Genomic DNA, 22,247 nt, shown 5'->3' on the forward strand with positions numbered 1-22,247 from the left:
GCGCCAGGTCTCCTCTTCTCATTTCAATATATGACGCTAGCCATCCGCGCAGCTTATAAAATTTTTCGGTTCAAAAACCGGTCTAGATCGCGCCACACGGCGTTACGGCCGTCGGTTAGTAATGCGAGCTAGCACTTTTGGTTATCGGCCAATACCGTGGAGCGTAAGCGTCCCCTCCACACAGTGGGCGGTGAACATGCGGTGAATCATTTAGATGTTTACATTTGGCATTTTATTTATTTTTTTAAATCACATAAGGCTGAGGTAAAATAACAGTACAGACTACAGTCGAATTGGGAATCACCAAGGAGGATTTTATTTAATATCTTAACTTAATTAAAGATATGAAACCTTATTTGTGTTAAACTTTTCTTTTTTTTTTTAAATTGACACCAATAAATCAAACTGACGATGTCTGTCAAAATAATTATAATATTGATTCAAAGATAGTACATGAAATCGCATCGCGTTGTTATATTAATAATTAATATAATAAAATGGTTGTGAGTGAAAAAAATTATGTAACATGTATAAAAATATCGAGCTTAATCATGATGGTATATAATTTATTATTAATTTGTTTTTAGGATAACCACAAAAATGTGCATGCATGTGCACACACAAATTAAGCATCGTCTTTATTTCTGGAAAGCATAATATGGAAACATAAAAACATAATATACAGTCGTCTCCAAAACCGAGAAAATTGAAAGGCAGGCAGCATTGAAAGGTATGGTAATTTTCCATCAATTGTTTGTTGTTATCCATACTAATATTATAAATGCGAAAGTAACTCTGTCTGTATGTCTGTTACTCAATCACGCCTTAACTACTGAACCAATTTGCATGAAATTTGGTATACTTAGAGATATTTTGATACCCGAGAAAGGACATAAGATTAGAAGGTTTTATCCCGGAAATCCTACGGGAACGGGTTTTTCTTTAAATAAAATATCAAAATCAAATAAAATGATAAATAAATAAATCTATAGTATCCAAACAATAGCAAGTACCTATTTATTAAAAATTTTACTTGATTTAACATTTATTTAAATTTCCAGCTTACACAATACGAAGTATGAAAACAGTTGCTCGCCTCGCCAAACAGTTTCAATATTCCAAGTTTCCCGCTTGACGAAAACGATTAACGAACGAACATTATCTATAATTAATATTATAAAGCTGAAGAGTTTGTTTGTTTGTTTATTTGAACACGCTAATCTCAGGAACTACTAATCGAATTTCAGAAATTCTTTCGGTGTTAGATAGCCCATTTATCGAGGAAGGCTATTATAGGCTATATATAATCACGCTAAGACCAATAGGAGCGGAGCAATGCGGGTGAAACCGCGGGGCACAGCTAGTTATTATATATATTACAAACAAACATAAAATGGAACGGATTTTGATGCGTTCAACAAGAAGGTTTATTATAAACTAAACATCTATAATAATTATGTATAATTCTTATCTATATCCTAATATTATAAAGCTGAAGAGTTTGTTTGTTTGAACGCGCTAATCTCAGGAACTACTGATCAAATACAAAAATGCCATTATAAATTAAATTAAAAATACTCAAATGAATGTTACTTTTTTTTCATCGGGGTACCTACACGTCTTGTACACCTGGGTAGCGTTAATGAAATTCTAATATGGATACGGTTCTAGGGTTAAAGGCTATATTATAATATAATATTAAATGCGGGCGAAACACATAGATTAATATTATTCATGTTCTGGTACGTGTCAAATGGTAAACGATCACTGAAGAGATGAGAGTTTAGGCTGCTAGAAACTCTATCTATCGTTGTTGTCAAGACATATATTGCGGCCCTGAAAAGGGCCTTTTGAACAATTCATAATATTATGATGAACATACATAAAAATATGTAATTGTAGCGTTATTGGTAAATGCAATGCAATCCAATTAGGCCTTCTTCTCCGTCTTCTTGGGCAGCAGCACAGCCTGAATGTTAGGCAATACACCGCCCTGTGCTATGGTCACGCCGGAGAGGAGCTTGTTCAGCTCTTCGTCGTTACGTATGGCCAATTGCAGATGTCTCGGAATAATTCTAGTCTTCTTGTTGTCGCGCGCCGCGTTGCCGGCCAACTCGAGAACTTCAGCCGCCAGGTACTCCATCACGGCCGCCAGGTAGACCGGGGCACCGGCGCCCACGCGCTCAGCGTAATTGCCCTTCCTGAGCAATCTGTGAATACGGCCGACGGGGAACTGCAGACCGGCACGGTTGGAACGTGACTTTGCCTTCCCCTTCACTTTACCGCCTTTACCGCGTCCAGACATTATTTACCGTTTTCTTTGATAATATTATAATAAACGAAAAACTGATACGTACAACGATACGCGCCGATCACTAAAGTATGTTTTTTTTTTAAGACACCATCTGATTTAATATATAACGGCTACGCGTCCTAGTGATTGCGGTGGGCATGACGCCGTGAAATGCGAGCGAACACAAACGACGAGCGATGCGCAGTGAACACGACCGTGTCAAATAATAATAATTTATATTGTTATGTACATATTTTATTTATATTTTTATTTAAGCGAGGCTTCATCTCTTAACATACATGCAAAATGATATTTTTTTTTTTTTGATTCAGTGTACAGCATCCCCAAATATTATTATCTTCTTCTTCTTCTTTCTTCTTCTTCTTCTTATATATAAAAATGAATCGCAACATGTGTTGGTAAGCGCATAACTCGAGAACGGCTGAACCGATTTCGATAATTCTTTTTTTTTTATTATATTCCTTGAAGTACGAGGATGGTTCTTACGTAGAGAAAACGTAAACATGTACCACGGGCGAAGCCGGGGCGGACCGCTAGTTACTCATAATAATAATGATTAGTACGTACGTCACAATCTATGACGATGTCGAAAAGACAGTTTGTATCTGTACCGTGGTTGATTGTTTTTAAAGTAACTTGTCAGGTGACAGAAACAGACTGTGTTGTCTAGACAACCATCAATAATAATTAATAATTATTCATAGCAGTAGGTATGTATAGATTTTAGAGAGTAGGTATTTAGTAAGTTTCGGTAAAATGTACTATCGGGAGTCGGGCGTCGGGCGGGCGGTCGGTCGGGCGGCGTGCGCTGGTGTGGGGCGGGCGGGCGGTGTCTGTGCTGTGTCTGTGTCTGTGTCTGTGTCTGTGTCTGTGTCTGTCTGTGTGGTAGCGTGTTGCAGTGTGCGATGAATAGTTACATAATATTTTATTTTGCAAGTTGAAGGTAAAAAGTAACGTGTGTGTTTACCGTACGTATTACGTAGGTATATTTTGATGTTTTTTTATTTATTCCTTATTTCATTGCGCGTCGACGGAGCCCCGCTTCGCGGGGCTCCTATTTCTGTGTAGTTTTTTTTTAAGAAACCTAACCTAACCTAACCTAACCTAACCTAAACCTAAACCTAAACCTAAACCTAAACCTAAACCTAAACCTAAACCTAAACCTAAACCTAACCTAACGTAAAGCTGTAGATTAGTTAGTAGTAGATTTGATTTTCTTGTTGTTATTATATTGTGCATGCATGTTGCTAGTTGCTACTATAATATATTATGATGTTACATAACTATTATGTAATTTGTAAAATTGTAATAATTGTAGTTTTATTGTGTAGGTACCTACAAGTTGCTTGTTCGTCCTCGCAAATTGGAAGGAAACGTTAACGTTCGTAGTGAGTGCGCATTCGAAAATATATGTTAGCCCTGAGAAGGGCTTTTTGGCGATAGATAATATATAATATGTATCTATTTTGCTGAGACTTGTGCCCGATGCACTCGCCGTCGCCGCTGCACTGCATAACCAGTTCCAACCTTAACCTTCGTCGAAGTCGAATTAGGTTGCGCTTGCGCTTGCGATTGATCGATTGCACGCACACCACACGTTCACTTCTTGGACGCGGCCGAGGCTTTCTTGGCGGTGGCCGCTTTGGATTTTGGCGTTGCCGCTTTCTTCGGTTTCGGTGCCTTCGGCTTCTTCGTCGGCGGTTTGGCACTCCTCTTAGCCTTCGGCGCGGCGGCCGACGCTGCTGCGGCGGGTTTTGCGGCCGCCTTGCCCGCAGCCGGCGCCTTCTTGGCGGCCGCGGCGGGCTTCTTTCTGCCTGCAGCTACTTTCTTGTCTTTCACCGCTGACGCTTTCGACTTGGACGGCGAGGACGACGAGTCTGCGGCCGCTGCTGCGGCGGCGGCTGCCGCCGCCTTCTTGGACCTGCTGCCTGCGTTGACGGCCGTCTTTTTGGCGGCCGCTTGCGCCTTGCCACCGCCGCCAGATTTGCGCACCTTGACGGCCGCCGCCGCTCCGGAGCCCTTGCCGGCGGCTCCGCTCGACGGAGAGGTCTTCTTCTTGGCCGCGGAGGACTTTGACTCCAGTTTGAACGAGCCAGATGCGCCCTTGCCCTTCGTCTGAACGAGCGTGCCGGATTCGACGGCGCCCTTGAGATATCTCCTAATGAACGGCGCCAGTTTATCCGCGTCCACCTTGTACGTGGCCGATATGTACTTCTTGATCGCCTGCAGGGAAGAGCCGCTACGCTCTTTGAGATCGCTGATAGCAGTGTTCACCATTTCCGACGTCTTCGGGTGCGCCAATCTTGCTTTGGCCGCTTTCTTGGCTCCTCCCGACGCCGCTGCTGCTGCTGCTGCTGATGCTTTGGGCGCTTTCTTCGCGGGCGTCGACGCTGGCGCCGGAGTTTCAGTTTCGACTGCGGTGTCTGCCATTTTTGTTAATTAAAATTCAACTTTACGTCGACAATAGTATGTAATAATAATTAGTATATATAAGTAGTACTTAGTAGGTTTCACTGTATTCGACGTACGGTGTCGCTAGTGTAGGAATCGACTGGACGGTTTACCTCACGGGGAACCGTGCAATCGAGATACGTTTTCTCGCGGTCGCGCTTGAAACTTTTCACTAACATGCCTCCGTTCGAACGTATATTTTACGTGAAATTAACGTTTAAAAGTATACGTTTCACATGTTTCTCGTCCCTTTTGAGATCGGCCCTCGTAGTGTGCAAGCCCGCGCGACGCTCGAGGAGCGCATCGATAGCGATGGACGTTTAAATTTTGCCAAGGGCTATCCGCGTGCGCGGTGTCAACTTTAAAATTATCATTTCACCTGTAATTAAACCGATTGTCGTTTCGAAAAAGGCTCTCTCAATACACTGATATACAGACGTTAAGGTGAAACTATTCGTAATCGCCATATAATATGTTTGCGACGGTTTTTAGGGGGATGAATGTGACCTGTTGTAGAACAGCATAACGCAAACGACGACCGCGCGGCCGGCTACACACACAGTTCGGCGATCGGTCGAATATGTTTAACGTCCTTTAAATACAAAAATAATAACAATACGAATGTGCCACAATAACGAAATGACAATATTATAAATAAATGTCACATATTTGTCACAATATTATATTCACAGTCACAGGTACTAACAGCTAGTAGGTACATAGTACGCACACCACACCGCAACGCCCGCACGTTTTAATATTGTCAAAATATTATATAGGCCGCGCGAGAACGAGACTACGATTCACAATTGCGTATTTATTATAATATTATTATTGTGTTAACTTAATATCGTCGCATAATAACGCATAATAAGCAATACCTAAATAATAGACAGAGGAGTAGTAACAATATTATGACGAATCGATAATAACACGAATGTAGGTAGTTAATTAATAGTTTATTATTTACCTAATCATTAAGTTACTTATATATAATATCATCATCATCAACTGCAATTACGATTAATTCAATAGCGACAATGACGTATCCATGTTTTGATGAATTATTATTGTCGTACCGTTGTAGATTCCTTAAATCTTCGTAATGCACCTGAGCGCAGTAAACATCGATTAAAGTGAAGCATTCGATTCTAGATGTCAGATTTCGATTTTTAGAGTAACGTCTCTGGTATTTATTATGTTTAGAATGGTTTATCAGTAAAATGAAATCTTAAAAAAAAAAAAATACTTTTATCGGTCATTATTATTATAATTAATATTATGTAGTCGTAATTGAAAAAAGTTAAGCAAATGTGCAGTTCTAACAAAACGAAATATCTTGTTATTCTATGTCGTCGTTACTAGGTTACGTTGTTGAATTTTGTTGAACTGTCAAATGTTGCCTATTTTAAAATGGCTCTACTATACTTAATAACTACGAGGGATCTATATTTATAGATAGAGAGTTGGTTAATAATAATTACTTATTTAATTTGCTGTGTCGATTTTTATTTTTTTTTTTCAACAGGATAAAACCTATCCTATGTGTTAATCCAAGTTCATTGTAATCAGTTCAGTAATATTTGCGTGAAATAGTAACATTTATAATATTAGAAGGATAATGATAACAACACAAGTAAGTTAATTAAGTAATGACGATCTATTATATACATTTCAAAAAATTTCAAGCTACTTATTTATATAATAATTCACAAAAATTACATTAATATGAAATTTGACACATGCCATACCTACCCTGTTAATGTCTAGTGTAAATGTGATAGTATTTTTATTTTTTATTCCTCCGTATGTATGACGTCATCATCACATTTATCGTTATTTTTTTTTTTATTTAATTTCTCTTAAAATATGCGATTAAAAAATGAAATGTTGTCAATTGTTGTGATTGAGTTATTATTATTATTATTCAAAGATTATTAACGCAGTCCCTCGATATGCACGATATATCTATCCGTCTCCGTCGCGCGTCGAGGGCGAGCCGAGCGAAACGCGTGTATAATGTGTGTGTATAAAAGTCCGACATGAAATGGCGCGGAGCGCACAAGCTTTCGGGCACGCAGCGAGTAAGCAAGTAAACGAGTAGAATAACGCAAGACAGTCGGCGATATGACAGGCCGCGGTAAAGGAGGCAAGGGGCTCGGAAAAGGTGGCGCTAAGCGGCACAGGAAGGTGCTCCGTGACAACATCCAGGGTATCACGAAGCCCGCGATCCGTCGTCTCGCTCGCAGGGGTGGCGTCAAGCGTATATCCGGTTTGATATACGAAGAGACGCGCGGCGTTCTCAAGGTATTCCTTGAGAACGTGATCCGTGACGCCGTCACTTACACCGAGCACGCAAAGAGGAAGACCGTCACCGCAATGGACGTCGTGTACGCGCTGAAACGTCAGGGACGTACCCTCTACGGATTCGGCGGTTAATTAATTGTGTTACTTCAAAGATCGTCCGTCCGTTCGTACGTACGTCAATAATTATTCCATGCAATCGATTCGGCGTTTTAATAATTATTATTCTTGGTACGAATAAAGATGGGCGTACGACCACCACGGCGATGATTTTGAAACAAACAAATTAACAACAAAAAGGCCCTTTTCAGGGCCGCATACGATTCATTAATTCCACAATATTATATATTATTGTATTATGGATATGTTTCCCCACGCGCGCAAAACTACAACACTCACTATCATTTCACTTGTACTCTATTATCTCTCTATTATTATGTGTGCTAAATTTCATTGTAATCGGTTCAACACATAGGTACATACATACATACGTCCATCCATCAACAACTTTTGCATTTATAATATTAAATAAAACTATTTCATTAGAAGAATTTAAAGTTAATGGCTACTGAATGATTACATTACTAAAATCTAAAATTCATCAGGTAGGTAAGTTTTCTGTTTATAATAGTAATATAATAATATTAATACATTTTATCATTCTCATAACAATATTATCATTATATTATTAGATATTTCGTTGTATGTTTCCGTTACTGCACAGTGGAAAACGTTTATAGTTAGGTTAGGTACCTACTATTAAAATGAATCACGTGCGGCCCTGAAAAGGGCCTTTTTTTTTAACATTCGATGTCCGATGACGTGTCCTCTGTGCTATGTCATGTTATGTTATGTTATTTCATATTGAAACCACACACCACACGACACGACACGAGACACGAACAATGCAAACAACAAACGGATCTTAGGCGCGTTCACCACGGATACGGCGGGCCAATTGAATGTCCTTTGGCATAATGGTCACTCTCTTAGCGTGTATAGCGCACAGATTGGTGTCTTCAAATAGACCTACGAGGTACGCTTCGCTCGCCTCCTGCAGGGCCATGACGGCCGAGCTCTGGAAGCGGAGGTCGGTCTTGAAGTCCTGCGCTATCTCACGGACGAGACGTTGGAACGGCAACTTGCGGATCAGTAGCTCAGTGCTCTTCTGGTAGCGACGAATCTCACGCAGAGCAACCGTGCCGGGCCTGTAGCGATGGGGCTTCTTCACGCCACCGGTTGCGGGCGCACTCTTGCGGGCCGCTTTGGTGGCGAGCTGCTTCCTCGGCGCCTTTCCACCGGTGGACTTGCGAGCGGTCTGCTTTGTGCGAGCCATTGTGACCGGGGGGCTTGTTCGAAATTCGAATTCACTATATTTATTATAGAGAAATAAAACAACAAATACGACCGCACGGAGAAGTGGTTGCGCTTCGAATGAATACGAAAACGCTTTTTTTTTTTTTTTTTTTTTTTGTGTGGTGTCTCTCAATGTTAGCCAGAAGGGCTTCTACATTTTAACGCGGACGCGGGGGTGAACTGAAGGTTCACCCTGGTAGCGACATGCACAAGGGCGTCCCCCCTTGACGGGGACCACGAACCTCGGCTTGAGCTGTCGCTTGAGTGGAGGAGGCCAGAAGGGCCCTAATCGGACGGGCGCTCACCCGGGTGGGCGCGGGAACGCGGAACAAGGGACCTCGTCTTCGCCGGCGAAGACGGTGTACGCTTTCTGCTGTGGTGTGTGCGGTGTCGCGGTTGGTTCGACGTTGGACTTCAATCGCCGAGTCTAGCCGTGCGTTGGCTTTGGTAATGTCGTCGTCGGAGTCGTCCAAGACGTGTCTTGGCCGCCTGCGACGACGAGTGGGATCGGGATTCGCGACGTATGCGATGGCCTTTGTCACCAATGGGTTGGGGTGGTTTTTAGCCTTGTCGAAGTAGCGCTTAGACGCTTGCTTCATCCATTGGGCTATGGTGGGGAGTTCTAGGTCCCTATGTAGGTCCACGTTACGCACGAACCAGGGCGCTCCAGTCGCCGTTCTCATGAACCGCGACTGAATCGTCTGGAGCTTGTGTATGGAGCTGGGGGCGCAATGCGCGAAAACTACACTACTATAAGTGAGGATAGGACGGACCACCGTTTTGTAAAGTGTCACCTTATGTCTAAGGGACATTTTACTGCGACTGTTTATAAGGTAATAGAGCCGGCTAAGAACATAGCTGGCTTTCTTACGGACTGCCTTAATGTGGGCTTTAAATGACATGTGTGCGTCTAGAGTGACGCCTAAGAATTTGGTGTGCTTTTGCCACGGAATGACTTGGCCATAGAGTTTGACACTATCTATGGCCTCGGGGCCGCCGCGCCTGAAGAGCACGGCGGCGCTCTTGTCGGGGTTCACAGTGATACCCCATTTGCGAAACCATTTGCCTAGTGCATCGGTCGCGGATTGTAGGAGTGGAGTTATTCTTTTGCGGTATGGACTCGACACGTAGAGTGCCGTGTCGTCCGCGAAGAGGGATAGTTGCACTTTATCGTGCTTAGGGATGTCGCTAGTGTATAGCGCGAATAGGAGGGGCGACAAGACGGAGCCCTGAGGGACTCCGGCCTGGATGGGACGTGAAGACGAGAGCGTGCCGTCTAGTCTGTAGCGGAAGGACCGGTTAGACAAGTAGTCTCGTATGATGAACACGAGACTGTCTGGCACGCCGAGAGTGTGCAGTTTGTAAATCAAACCGTTGTGCCAGACCTTGTCGAACGCCTTCGCTACGTCAAAGAAGACCGCTCCCGTTCTGTGGGGTGTGAGGCGGGTGAGGCCCGCGAGAATGTACTCCGTGATGCGGTGTACTTGGTGAGGACATGAGTGAGCTCGCCTAAAGCCGAATTGTTCGTCCGGGAGCAGCTTTTTGGCAATGACTGCGTCCCAGAGGCGTTTAGAGATGATTCTCTCATAGATTTTCCCCAGAGAGCTGAGGAGACTGATGGGACGGTAACTAGATGCCACGTTCCGGGGTTTGCCCGGTTTGTGGATCCCGATCACAATTGCTTCCTTCCACTTAGCGGGGAAGGTACAATTGGCCAGGAGACAATTAAAGGTGGCTACTAGGAGAGCGATAAGGGCGGGCGGCAGGCTTTTTAGAGCTCTATTGGGAATAGAGTCTCCGCCTGGGGACTTCCTATTGGCAAGTGACTTGATGAGTGATTTTACTTCGGTGGCCGTCGTTGGTGACAAGGGCTCGGCATCGATACGAGGGGTTTCGGTAAAACGTGCGATCTCTTGATTAACTACGTTAATGTGAGTCGAGTCGGTCATGTCGAGATTGGGGGAACATTGTTCCTCTAAACTGTCAGCTAAGCATTCGGCCTTCTCAAAATCGTCAAAAGCGGGAGGTTGGTCAGGGCGAATGAGCGGTGGCGTGGCGGCAATACCATCAGATTTGAGAGTCCTCGCAAGCCGCCAGTAGGCGGTGTGCGAGGGAGAGAGATCGCTAAGTAAAGAGTCCCACCGCTCGTTGCGTAATTCGTGAATTCGCTCTCTTACCTCTCTCTGTAAGGAACGAAGTATTCTACGGTTTTCGTCTGTCGGTGCTCGGTCGTAGGCGCGCGTCGCCGCGTTCTTATCGCCCACCAGCCTTCGTACGTCCGGGGGCAGATCCAACCGGTGGCCGAGGCCAACGGGGACCCGCCGGGACGCGTATTCAATCTTGGATTGAATGTGGCTGGTGACCGAGGAGACCGCGTCGAGCGCCTCTACGACCGTGTCGATTTTGTCAGGTACCGACTCCAGCTCTGGCGAGTCGACGGGCTGTAAGGCCTCGTGCAACTTTCGCCAGTCTACCTTCGTCATGTACTCTACGGTGGTGCTATCGGGGGGACCCAGTTCGAACAACACGGGCCTGTGATCAGAGTCGAGCTCGTGCAACGTTTCAACGGAGCGCAACTGTAGCGTCACGTTCCGCATCACCGCCACATCGAGCACGTCCTGTCTGTGTCCCGTGTTCTTCGGAAAATGAGTCGGTTCTAAGGGGCCTACAATCGTGACGTTAAGTAGGTCAGTCAGTCGGTCTAGTCGTTTGCCATTGGCATTCTCGTAGGAGCTATTCCAGTTCCAGTGCTTGCAGTTGAGGTCGCCGGCCAGAATGACCGAGTCGCCCAGTGCAAGCAAGGCTCTGAGATCGCTCTCCAAGATTGCCTTTGACGGTGAGAGATAGACCGAGGCGATTATGACGGGTTGATGACCGGTCATAGACACCTTGATCACTGTGGCTTCTAAGTTAATTAGAGGCGGCGTGTCGATGGGCGTGCAGTGCAAGGCCCTTCTGTAATATATAAGGGTGCCGCCTAAGGGGCTGTTTACGCGGTCGTTACGCACCAACATGTAGTTGGCGATACGCGGATTGCGGTTAAAAGGCTTAAGGAATGTCTCTTGCATTACTAGCACATCGACACGCCGTCTAGTGACAAAGTCCCTAACTAAGTTAGTCTGTTTGAGAAGGCCGTCCGCGTTAAAAGTAACTACGGAGATCGCTCTAGGTTTAATTCTACTTGTGGTAGCCATTAGGGAGTCTTGTTGAGTTTTATTACCAACTCCCTATGAGCTGCTAATATATGGATTCTCTCTAGGCTGCTTTTGGCATTCCTAAGTTGGTTTGCAACTAGATTTACCTCATCAAAGTTGATTTCATGAATATAATTCATTAAGTATACGAGGTTTGCGATAGACTCGTCAGGCAAGTCTAATTCGGGTGTGTGCACTTTAGCTGAGGGCTTCGGTGCTATATGTATAGCGGGAGCCGCTGAAGGCGGCACCGCCACGCTCGACTGGGCCTGCGTCACTAGTGACGGAGGTTTCGTCCAAGCGTTTGTCTTGGGAGGTGGAGCCGGTATAAAGACCGGCTTTGGTTGTGGGGGTTGAGCCCCGGCGCGGGCGATCCCGCGAGGTTTGTTCGCCTTCTGGCGACCCCCCGCCCTGTGTTTGGGAGCCTTCGGGCAACCCCGGTAGTTCGCGGGGTGACCCGAAGTCTCACATAGTACGCAGGACGGTGGATCCTCATTAGGCAAATCTTTGGACCTCGTGCAATCCTCCGTGCCGTGGTCGCCTAAACATTTGACGCAGCGAGGCCGCGAAAAACAGTTACGAGCAGAGTGCCCGTAAAGTTGACAGCGATGACACTGTCTAATATAGCTGTGGGAGTCGGGTGTTTCCACCTTGAGCCCTGAGAGTTTGCAGCAATGCCGCATTTTAAAAATGTCTTTACCCTTCGGGGTACGATCTAGGACCGCGAGGACCATGTCATATGGTGCTTTAGTGATTCTATTGTGCATGCGGAAGCACTCCTGCACAGGGAAACCTTGGTCTTTCAAGTCATTGAAGACTTGATCGGCAGAGATCTCTTTGGGGATCCCTTTTATAACGACTCTTAAAGAGCGTTCCTCCGGAAGGGGGAACGAATGACCGCCTATGTTTTGGTCTCTTAAATATGAAGTGAAAACCCTGTGATGGGTAGACGTTAATAACTGAACTCGAATGTTGTCCTTAGTTGGACGAGCTTTGAAGGGGATACCTTCATTGTCTAGGTAGGCTGAGATCTTCAGCCACGCGGACTTATCCCTCACGTAGACGGGGGGAGGGGAGGGCGGTTTGCGCGTCGCGGCGTTGCCCGCGGTCGGGCCTTCGGGTGCCTGAGGGGCGGATGCCTGAGGGGCGGGGGGCGCACGGCTAGATTCGGCGCGCGCGGAATCGCGAACGGTCGCGTTCCGTTTGGCGGGCGGAGCAGCATTTTTTAGTTTGCGTCTCTTTTTATTTGTGACGGTTTCGAAGCCGTCTGACGAATTTGAGGACTCCGCCTCCGATACTATCGACTCTGGAGCGCTCTCGCACTCCATAACGGTCGGGGCTTCGAACCCCGCTTCGACTGCCACTGGGGACAGCGGTGGGGACTCAGGAGAGTCCCTTAACGGTTGCGCAACGGGCGCGGCAAGTTTTTGAGCCCCGGCGGCGCTGTGTGCTTTAAATGCATCCAGCACCTCCGGGTTCTCCCTGACTAAGAAAGCCATAAAGGCTTTTATATCTAGGTCCTCCAACGAATCGGACATCCTAACGGTTTTTAATTTTTCCTAATTGTCGTCCTAGCGGCCCTCCCCGCTTCCGGGCGGGGGGGGGGGTTGTGTGCCTACACGTATGTATGTGTGTGTGGTGTGTTTGGTGCGTCCCGCTGGTGATAGCGGGGTGAGGTTGTCACTACCTAACAGTTCGCAGAGGTCTTGGAGTGACCCCCTGCGAAAGCGTGACGTGGACCCGTCAGGAGTAGTTTTCGGCCGAGTCCGGGCGCTAGCGAGCAGTTGGAGTACCTGCCCGCCGTGGCAGTGCCTACTAAGAGGACCCCGGACTCACAGTCACCGAAAAGCTCCCGAAGCGGTGAGGCTGTACGCCGTTTATACAAACGTGCGGTATCTGCGCCCCACAGATACTTCCACCGGATGGTGTTAATTTCTCCGAAGCCCGTTTGACACCGTTAGGTGGGCAACGGAGAAACCGCGATTGGCGCGTCGAGAAACAAGAATTAGTTGTACGCTGCGAGTGCAGCTGCGGTTGCACCGCGACTGACCAGGTAGTAAACTACCTGAGCAGGCGGGGTGGGACCGGTCGCTTATCGGTCGCTATTGTTCACAACAAAGGCGCGGGTCACTTCCCGGAATTTGCCTTTCGGCGAATCTCAGGTAGCGGTCCCCCGTCTCTACGGAGAACAATAGACGGCAGGTAGGCGCTCTTGCTAAGCACGAGTGCTCAGCTCGAGTGCCAAACCCGGTATGTCGTGTACGAAAACGCGTACGACGCCGTTTTTATAAACACATTAGGTACACTCGTCTCCGTTTCGTTATTCATCGTAGTCGAGTGCGAGAGAGACATCGATAAGTAACCGTTCGCGCGGTGTGTATGTCGAGAAAAGAGAGATAAAATAATAATAATCAAAGTTTTGTGTTGGATTTGCACGATTCCTGATGCAAAATTAACTACTCGAACTCGAAAACAAAAAAAAAAAAAGAAAAACGATCTTCAATGTGCAATGTGCAATCTGCACTGTCATAATATTGTCAATGTCATACACAGCCCATGTCATAATATTGTTATGTTCGTCATTATGGTATGGTCGTACTGGATCTATTCATTAAATTTACATGTACGGTCTTATCCAAAATGGATGGAAATTATTCTACTTTTTTATTTTACTTCATACATACTCTACATAGGTGCAAAGTTTCATAAAAATGCGTTCAAAAATAAAATATGTCTTGGTTATTGCTTGATTACAAGATTAAAGAATTATTATTTTCTACTTTTTAGTGGTAAGTATCTAACTTGAAAGCGTGTTTTTTAGTTTTTCAAACTATATTTATTTTACTTCATACTCTACATAGGTATTTTCGTATACCAAAACAAAACAGCACTAAAAAAAAAAATACCAACAAATACATAATACGTTCATAATATACCTAACTAGAAATTCGCCGCGGCCTCGTTCGGTTGCAAATTTTATGAACATTTAAAAATTATATCTATTAAAATAAACCGCATCAAAATCCGTTGCGCCGTTTTTGAGATCTCGAGTAATCTTCAAGTTGATTATTCCATAAGAAAGGAAAATTTCTATAAGATAGGAGAATTATCATAAGTCCGGAAAATTTCTATACGCCAGGAAAATTTCTATAAGTCAGGAACATTTATATAAGCCAGGAAAATTTCTATACGTCAGGAAAAATTTCTATAAGGTGGAAAAGGATAGGTTAGGTTAGGTTAGGTTAGGTTAGGTTAGGTTAGGAGAGGTTAGGTTAGGAGAGGTTAGGTTAGGTTAGGTTAGGTTAGGTTACGTTAGGTTACGTTACGTTAGGTTACGTTACGTTAGGTTAGGTTAGGTTAGGTTAGGTTACGTTAGGTTACGTTAGGTTAGGTTAGGTTAGGTTACGTTAGGTTACGTTAGGTTACGTTAGGTTACGTTAGGTTACGTTAGGTTACGTTAGGTTACGTTAGGTTACGTTAGGTTAGGTTAGGTTAGGTTAGGTTACGTTAGGTTACGTTAGGTTACGTTAGGTTACGTTACGTTAGGTTAGGTTAGGTTACGTTAGGTTACGTTAGGTTAGGTTACGTTAGGTTACGTTAGGTTACGTTAGGTTACGTTAGGTTACGTTAGGTTAGGTTAGGTTAGGTTAGGTTAGGTTAGGTTAGGTTACGTTAGGTTACGTTAGGTTAGGTTAGGTTAGGTTAGGTTAGGTTAGGTTACGTTACGTTAGGTTACGTTAGGTTACGTTAGGTTAGGTTAGGTTAGGTTAGGTTAGGTTAGGTTGGGTTAGGTTAGGTTAGGAAAAATTTTCTCAGTCCGGAAAATTTCCATACGCCAGGAAAATTTCTATACGTCCGGAAAAATACTACTGAACCGATTACAATGAAATTTAGCACACATATAGAAGGTAACTTGGATTAACACATAGGGTAGGTTTTATCCCGGAAATCCCGCGGGAACGGGAACTATGCGGGTTTTCCTTTGAAAACGCGGGCGAAGCCGCGGGCGGAAATCTAGTACAAAATATTAATTTACCAAAACTATTGCAAAACACAAAACTATATAAATATAACAGAAAATCGGTTTGAATGTCTGTCCGTGTGTGCTATATTCCCTATATAAATTTGTATAATTAAAACTAGAGAACCGATTTTGATGCGGTTTATTTCAATAGATAGGCTGCATCTCGAGGAAGCTTTTAGTATATATAATTTGTTACGTTCTGAACAATGCAGGCACAGCCGCGGGCGATAACTAATCAATCTACCATTTATTTGTTAAACAGTTATTAAAAAAAAAAAATAACTTCAAATTAACTGTACAAGTTTAATTATTTCTCCATTTAATAATTAATATTAATTTTTTGTTGTATATCAATTAAATTTACGTTTTGACATAAGGCTGAGGTAAAATAACAGTACAGACTACAGTCGAATTGGGAATCATCAAGGAGGATTTTATTTAATATCTTAACTTAATTAAAGATATGAAACCTTATTTGTGTTAAACTTTTTTATTTTTTTAAATTGACACCAATAAATCAAACTGACGATGTCTGTCAAAATAAATATAATATTGATTCAAAGATAGTACATGAAATCGCATTGCGTTGTTATATTAATATATAAGTAATAAAATGGTTGTGAGTGAAAAAAAATTATGTAACATGTATAAAAATATCGAGCCAAATCATGATGGTATATAATTTATTATGAATTTGTTTTTAGGATAACCGCAAAAATGTGCATGCATGTGCACACACAAATTAAGCATCGTCTTTATTTCTGGAAAGCATAATATGGAAACATAAAAACATAATATACAGTCGTCTCCAAAACCGAGAAAATTGAAAGGCAGGCAGCATTGAAAGGTATGGTAATTTTCCATCAATTGTTTGTTGTTATTATTATATATATTATATTACAAACAAACATAAAATGAAACGGAACGGATTTTGATGCGTTCAACAAGAAGGTTTATTATAAACTAAACATCTATAATAATTATGTATAATTTTTATCTATATCCTAATATTATAATAAGGAATATACTTGATAAGAAAGAATTATCGAAATCGGTTCAGCCGTTCACACGTGATGCCGTGACAACGCGAAACGGGTCTCATTTTTATATTGTACGTACCTACCTACCTACCTACCTACCTACCTATATAGATTTTTAGATTATATTTTATTCTTCTGTATAATCTAAACCAATTAAAGTTAAACTCCTACGAAACGGCTCGATCGATTCTCATGAAATGTTGTGTGCATATCGGGTTGGTAGATCTGACAATCATAATATTGTATCTACACTAATATTATAAAGAGGAAAACTTTGTTTGTTAATGAATAGGCTCATCATCAAAACTACTGGACCGATTTTGATGAAATTTGGCACAGACAATCTTTAGACGCTGAGAAAGAACATACATAGGCTACTTTTTATTATTGCGAAATAATATGTACCACGGGCGAAGCCCTAGTTTGTAAATAAAATAAAATAAATCATACCCACAAAATATGACCAACGTTAATAATTATTGTTGAACGTATAATTCGAAATTCGAATTTCAAAATTACTTACAAATTTAGGTTTTTTTTTTTCTCACTGCTGTTGTTCGTGTTGGAGAAACGTATTTTTGGCGTGTACACACACACACAATTCATTCATGAAATATATTGTGGCCCTGAAAAGGGCCGTTGTTGTTTTGATAGTATATAATAATAATAAACACAAAACGCGAGCGAGCGGGCGTTCGATAAGTCGAACACGCCACGCCGTTGTCCCGACGACCGCTCACCGCTCACTTGGAGCTCGTGTACTTGGTGACAGCCTTTGTGCCCTCGCTGACCGCGTGCTTGGCGAGCTCGCCGGGCAGCAGCAGCCGCACGGAGGTTTGCACCTCTCGCGACGTGATGGTCGACCGCTTGTTGTAGTGAGCGAGCCGGGACGCCTCCGCGGCGATGCGCTCGAAAATGTCGTTCACGAACGAGTTCATGATGGACATGGCCTTCGAGGAGATACCGGTGTCGGGGTGGACCTGCTTGAGCACCTTGTAAATGTAAATGGCGTAGCTCTCCTTCCTCTTGTGCTTCTTCTTTTTCTTGTCAGACTTCGAGATGTTCTTCTGCGCTTTGCCGGACTTCTTGGCGGCCTTTCCACTCGTTTTTGGCGGCATGTTGCTTGTTGTAGTATAAGTTCAATCAATAGAAACTGTATAAAATTTTTCTGACTAGGATCTTCGCACACGCAGCCTCCGCGAGGAGGCTGCGTGGGGAACATTGTTCGGGGCGGGAAGCCCCCTGCAATGGGTATATAACGCCGCCCGTCAACACGGGCGGGAATTTGGGGGGGCGTGAAAAGCCCTTATTTTTTGGAATTTGATTCCGCGTCGCACGAATCAATCGACCTCTTTCTTTTACGAGCCCGGCCATGAGTTGTGTCATGACCGGGGACGGAGGGGGACTGGGGCGAGGCGACACGAGTGGGCGGGGTAGGAGGCGCCAATTGCGCGTGGGAGTATAGGTGGGGGAGTGGGCTGGGTACTTGTGTACCGACAGACGGGATTTGTATTGGTGTAGGCGTAGGGGTAGTGGGCGGCGCGGCTGGGCGCGCCGGGGCAGTAGAGTACGGGACTTGCGGGGGCGGGGGAGTGATGGAGTGCACTATAAGTGCATGCAGGAAGGTATGGAGGGATGGTGCGTTATGCACCGGAGTGTGAGGGAGCGCACGGAGTGCGTGGGCGGAAGGTGGCGCTGGAGGCGCGGGTGTATGTAACGGAGCCGTCATTGCAGCTAGCAATTCCGGAGGATAGGAGGGCGTTGTATACGCCGCGGGAGGGGGGGGTGATAACAAGTCGCGCGGAAAAGGACGGCGCGACTCGGGAGGGGCGCGCATCGGTGCAATCTCTCGGAGATGGGAGTGAGAGGATGCATCCGCGCGCGCAAACATATTCTGGGATAGGCGTAGGATGAAATCGTCAAGTGTTTCCACACCGAGATCGCTGCGTATCCGCTCGTTCCTCACGCACCACGGCGCGCCAGCGATAGTGCGTAATGCGAGTGACTGCCGCGCGCGCATTTTGCGGCGCAGGCTTTCACCCACAAAAGCATACCAGGCGGGCGCGGCGTACGTAAGGAGCGGCCTTAGGTAAATCTTATACAGACTTACCTTTATACGCAGCGGGAGTTCGGATGAAAACACCGGACGAAGTATTGCGTGGGCGGATTTACACTTATTGATTACCTGCTTCACGTGGCTGTTAAAGCGAAGCCGGCGATCAATAGTGATGCCCAGGTAGGTGACAGTGCTGGACCAAGGGATTTGCTCACCAGCCAGAGTGAGATGGGTGGAGGGGGTCCAACCGCCGAATATAATCGCCTGCGTCTTTCTAGCGTTCGCGGTAATCCGCCAGCGCTCAAAATACGCAGGCAATTCGTCCAACCAACGCTGCGCCTTTATCACCGCATTCGATGTCCACATCGATGCGGCGACAAAGGCTACATCGTCGGCGTACAATGCGACGATTTGGTTGGAGGGTTGCGCGGGGGAGGGGAAATCGTCTGTGTAGGCAGAGTATAGCGCGGGCGATAAACAGCTGCCCTGCGGGACACCCGCCTGCACAGCGTGGTCTTGTGAAATGGCGGGGGACACGGATACGTGAAAGGAACGATTCGTGAGGAAGGAGTGCAATATCCTCACGAGCCGTGCGGGGCACTGGGTGGCGGTAAGGATCTTATATATAAGACCCTCATGCCAGACGCGGTCGAAAGCCTTTTCGATGTCCAACAGTACTGCAACCGCTCTCTCATTCTTGTTCAAAGCGGAGCTAAGGTGGTGCAATACTCTTGTCACCTGAAGGGTGGTACTATGTGCCTCGCGAAAGCCGAATTGCTCAGCGCGAGGCGACACGTACGGGCGCAGCATCGGCAACAGCAATGACTCGAATACTTTGGAGACTGTGCTCAACAGAGTAATGGGTCGATAGCTGCTCGGTAAGGAAGCATTCTTTCCTGGTTTGGGGATCATTATTACGCGTCCGGTCTTCCACACTGAAGGGAAATGACCGGAGCGTAATATACCGTTAAACAGCCGCGACAGAGCCGCGACTGTTTTACGGGGGAGGTGGCGCAGGGATTCATTCGTCACGCCGTCCGCGCCGGGCGCTTTGCGCAACTTTGTACGCGAAATCGCACGGCGGACGGCGGACGGGGACGTGAAGAATGCTTCCTCAGCGAGTGGCATCGGTGAATTTAGAAAACTCGTTAGGTATTCGTTCACTGCCGTTGCGTGGGCGGCGTTCGACGGCGTCAGGGGGTTCGGCTGAAAAACTTGTGCCAGGTGTTCGGCAAACAAGTCAGCGCGACCCTGAGGGCTATATACATAAGTACCTGCGGAGTCGGTGAGTGGGCGCGCGGGGGCGGTTGAGGATTTGAACCTGCGACAGAGTCGATGAAGCGACGGCCAGTCCTCGGCGGCCTGTTCGAGCGACCGGTGCCAGCCCTCGCTTTTGTGCTCCTCAAGCGCCTTGCTAACCTGTTCTCGCAAACGAACAAGTTGCCGCTTGAGGGTCGGGCAGCGAGTTCGCTGCCATTGCCGTCGCAGAGCTCGCTTCCTCTGGATAAGGTTTTTGAGGTAACCAGGAAGAGGGGGGAGACGGGAGGTGGACGGTTTGTGTGTCGTGGCTCGGACGAGGGCGGTTTGTAGTGTATCTTGCAAATCATTCGCAAACATCTCCACATCCGCGGCGCTTGTAACCGCGCGTGCGGGGGTGGAGCGCTCAAGCGTGCTTGCGAATAACTTCCAATTTACACATCGGAGGGAGCGGGATGGGGCGATTGCCGGACTGTCTGCAGCGAACTCGGCCAATACCGGCAGATGGTCTGAGTCGAGTTCGTCCACAATGACAGTTTGCGTTATCGACTGGCGGACCACATTGTGGATCGAAAAGTCGATAATATCCGCGCGGTGGGAGTCATTATCGGGATAGTGAGTGGGTTCAGGAGGGCCCTCTATCACGATATTGTTATAATCAATAAGGTTATAGAGGGCGTTGCCGTTGTGGCAGTTGAAGCGAGACAACCAGTGCGTATGCTTGCTATTCCAGTCACCCGCAGCGAACGTCGGCACGTCCGAGGCGAAAAGTCGTTTCACCTCGTTCGTGTCGACACTCCCCGCAGGCGGTCTGTATATAGCATACATACGTATTCTGCCACATGGAAGTTCCGCTTCAACGCCAAGCGCGGAAAATGACTGGGATGTGAAGGCAGGGAGGGGGGTGTGGGGAATGGACCGACGGATTAGGATCGCAAGCCCGCGGTATCGCCTGCCAGTAGGCGATACCTCGTCCCTGCGATAAACTACATACCCGGACGCGCTCAGCTTCGACGAGGGCCCCAGCTGCGTCTCGTTGATTAGCGCTACATCGACGTTTTGCTCCCGCATTATGTGGCGGAGCAGAGGCTTCTTGTGCGCCGGCACCATAGTGCGGGCGTTCCAGTACAGCAGCCTGAGCGCTACTGCTGCAGGAGGCTGAGGAGGCCCTGCATGACGATGGGTACGGGGTCCGTCCCCTCCTCTAAGGCGCTCAGGACACTCTGGAGTACTAGCGACGCCGCTCGGATCACCGCTCGTTTCGCGGGATCGGCAGGCGTCGCTAGTGGGCGCTGTGGTGCCGACGTTGAGGTCGTCGGCTGTGTTCGGCTGTGCTCGGGAGCCGAAGTTGTACTCGGCTCCGTTCGGGGGCGCTCGGCTGTTGTCGGCATTGCACGACGTTGCGCCGGCGGAATGTGCGCGGGCGGGCCGGCATGGGGCACTGTGGCGGTGTCGCTCCGAGGGGGCTGCGAGCGGGATTTTTTCCCGCGTCCCCCCCGTTTGCGTTTTGCGGGGGCGGCGGAGGCGGGGTTCGCCGCCGCCATGAGGCCGCTGGTGTGCGCTTCTCCGCGCGGCACCGGCTGGACGGGTGCGGGCGGCGCTACTGGCGCGCTGGGTCGAGCGGCCGGCGCGGTGCGCGGCTGCTGCTGTGCGTGGGTGGTGGTGGTGGTGCGCGCGATGGGGCCCGCCTTTTTATTGCGGGCCTCGCGCCGCATCACTGGGCACGAAGCGAGGTTGGCCGGGTGCGGCCCGCCACAGTTGGCGCACCGTGGGGGGGCGTCCGCGGGCCGATTGCAGTCAGCCGCGGTGTGCCCCTCCCCACAACGCACACAGGCAAGCGGCCTGTGGCAGTTGTGGGAGGAGTGTCTAAACCCCTGACAGCGGTGGCATTGCGCCGGGCCCCGCTTTGAGCGCCACGCCTCGATGATTACCCCGGGCATGTGCATCAACTCGTTGACATCGTAGATGCCCGGGGTGAGATTCGGTGTTTTCCTTAGGATCGCAAGGAAGAGGCATCCAGGGCGCCCCTTTCTAGCGCGGATGGGCCGCGCGAACTCTGGGTCATACCCTAATTCGCGCAGCGCGGCAAGCAGCTCGTCTGGCTGCGTGTTATGCGGTAGCCCGCGGATCGCCACCTTTATACTGCGCTCGGCTTCGGGGGAGTACGAGAACCAACTTATGTCGGTCCCCTCCCCCTCTATGCGGCGCAGGTATCGGTCGATTGCGCGGTACTCGGCTTCGTCTTTTGGGG

At 47.0% G+C, this 22,247-nt stretch overlaps 5 protein-coding genes across 5 annotated transcripts; 1 reads left to right on the forward strand and 4 right to left on the reverse strand.

The window, feature by feature from the left end:
* Nucleotides 1-1,742: 1,742 nt before the first annotated feature.
* On the reverse strand, nucleotides 1,743-2,339 carry LOC149475610 (histone H2A). Its single transcript, XM_089712601.1, has one exon. It carries the CDS (start codon nucleotides 2,303-2,305, stop codon nucleotides 1,931-1,933), a length of 375 nt encoding a protein of 124 aa, XP_089568727.1. The 5' UTR covers nucleotides 2,306-2,339; the 3' UTR covers nucleotides 1,743-1,930.
* A 1,547-nt stretch (nucleotides 2,340-3,886) lies between these two features.
* Nucleotides 3,887-4,827, reverse strand: LOC149475611 (uncharacterized). The gene has a single exon (XM_089713153.1). It carries the CDS (start codon nucleotides 4,742-4,744, stop codon nucleotides 3,914-3,916), a length of 831 nt encoding a protein of 276 aa, XP_089569279.1. The 5' UTR covers nucleotides 4,745-4,827; the 3' UTR covers nucleotides 3,887-3,913.
* A 2,010-nt stretch (nucleotides 4,828-6,837) lies between these two features.
* LOC149475612 (histone H4) lies at nucleotides 6,838-7,466 on the forward strand. Its single transcript, XM_089712715.1, has one exon. It carries the CDS (start codon nucleotides 6,893-6,895, stop codon nucleotides 7,202-7,204), a length of 312 nt encoding a protein of 103 aa, XP_089568841.1. The 5' UTR covers nucleotides 6,838-6,892; the 3' UTR covers nucleotides 7,205-7,466.
* A 297-nt stretch (nucleotides 7,467-7,763) lies between these two features.
* LOC149475613 (histone H3) lies at nucleotides 7,764-8,513 on the reverse strand. Its single transcript, XM_089712511.1, has one exon. It carries the CDS (start codon nucleotides 8,403-8,405, stop codon nucleotides 7,995-7,997), a length of 411 nt encoding a protein of 136 aa, XP_089568637.1. The 5' UTR covers nucleotides 8,406-8,513; the 3' UTR covers nucleotides 7,764-7,994.
* Nucleotides 8,514-17,301: 8,788 nt separating this feature from the next.
* On the reverse strand, nucleotides 17,302-17,822 carry LOC149475614 (histone H2B). Its single transcript, XM_089712730.1, has one exon. It carries the CDS (start codon nucleotides 17,799-17,801, stop codon nucleotides 17,427-17,429), a length of 375 nt encoding a protein of 124 aa, XP_089568856.1. The 5' UTR covers nucleotides 17,802-17,822; the 3' UTR covers nucleotides 17,302-17,426.
* Nucleotides 17,823-22,247: the final 4,425 nt, after the last annotated feature.

This window comes from Colias philodice, chromosome 29 (assembly GCF_061535455.1).
Source record: "Colias philodice isolate Cphi_HAF_F1 chromosome 29, ilColPhil1 Martin Lab GWU primary, whole genome shotgun sequence".
Lineage (NCBI taxonomy): Eukaryota > Metazoa > Arthropoda > Insecta > Lepidoptera > Pieridae > Colias > Colias philodice.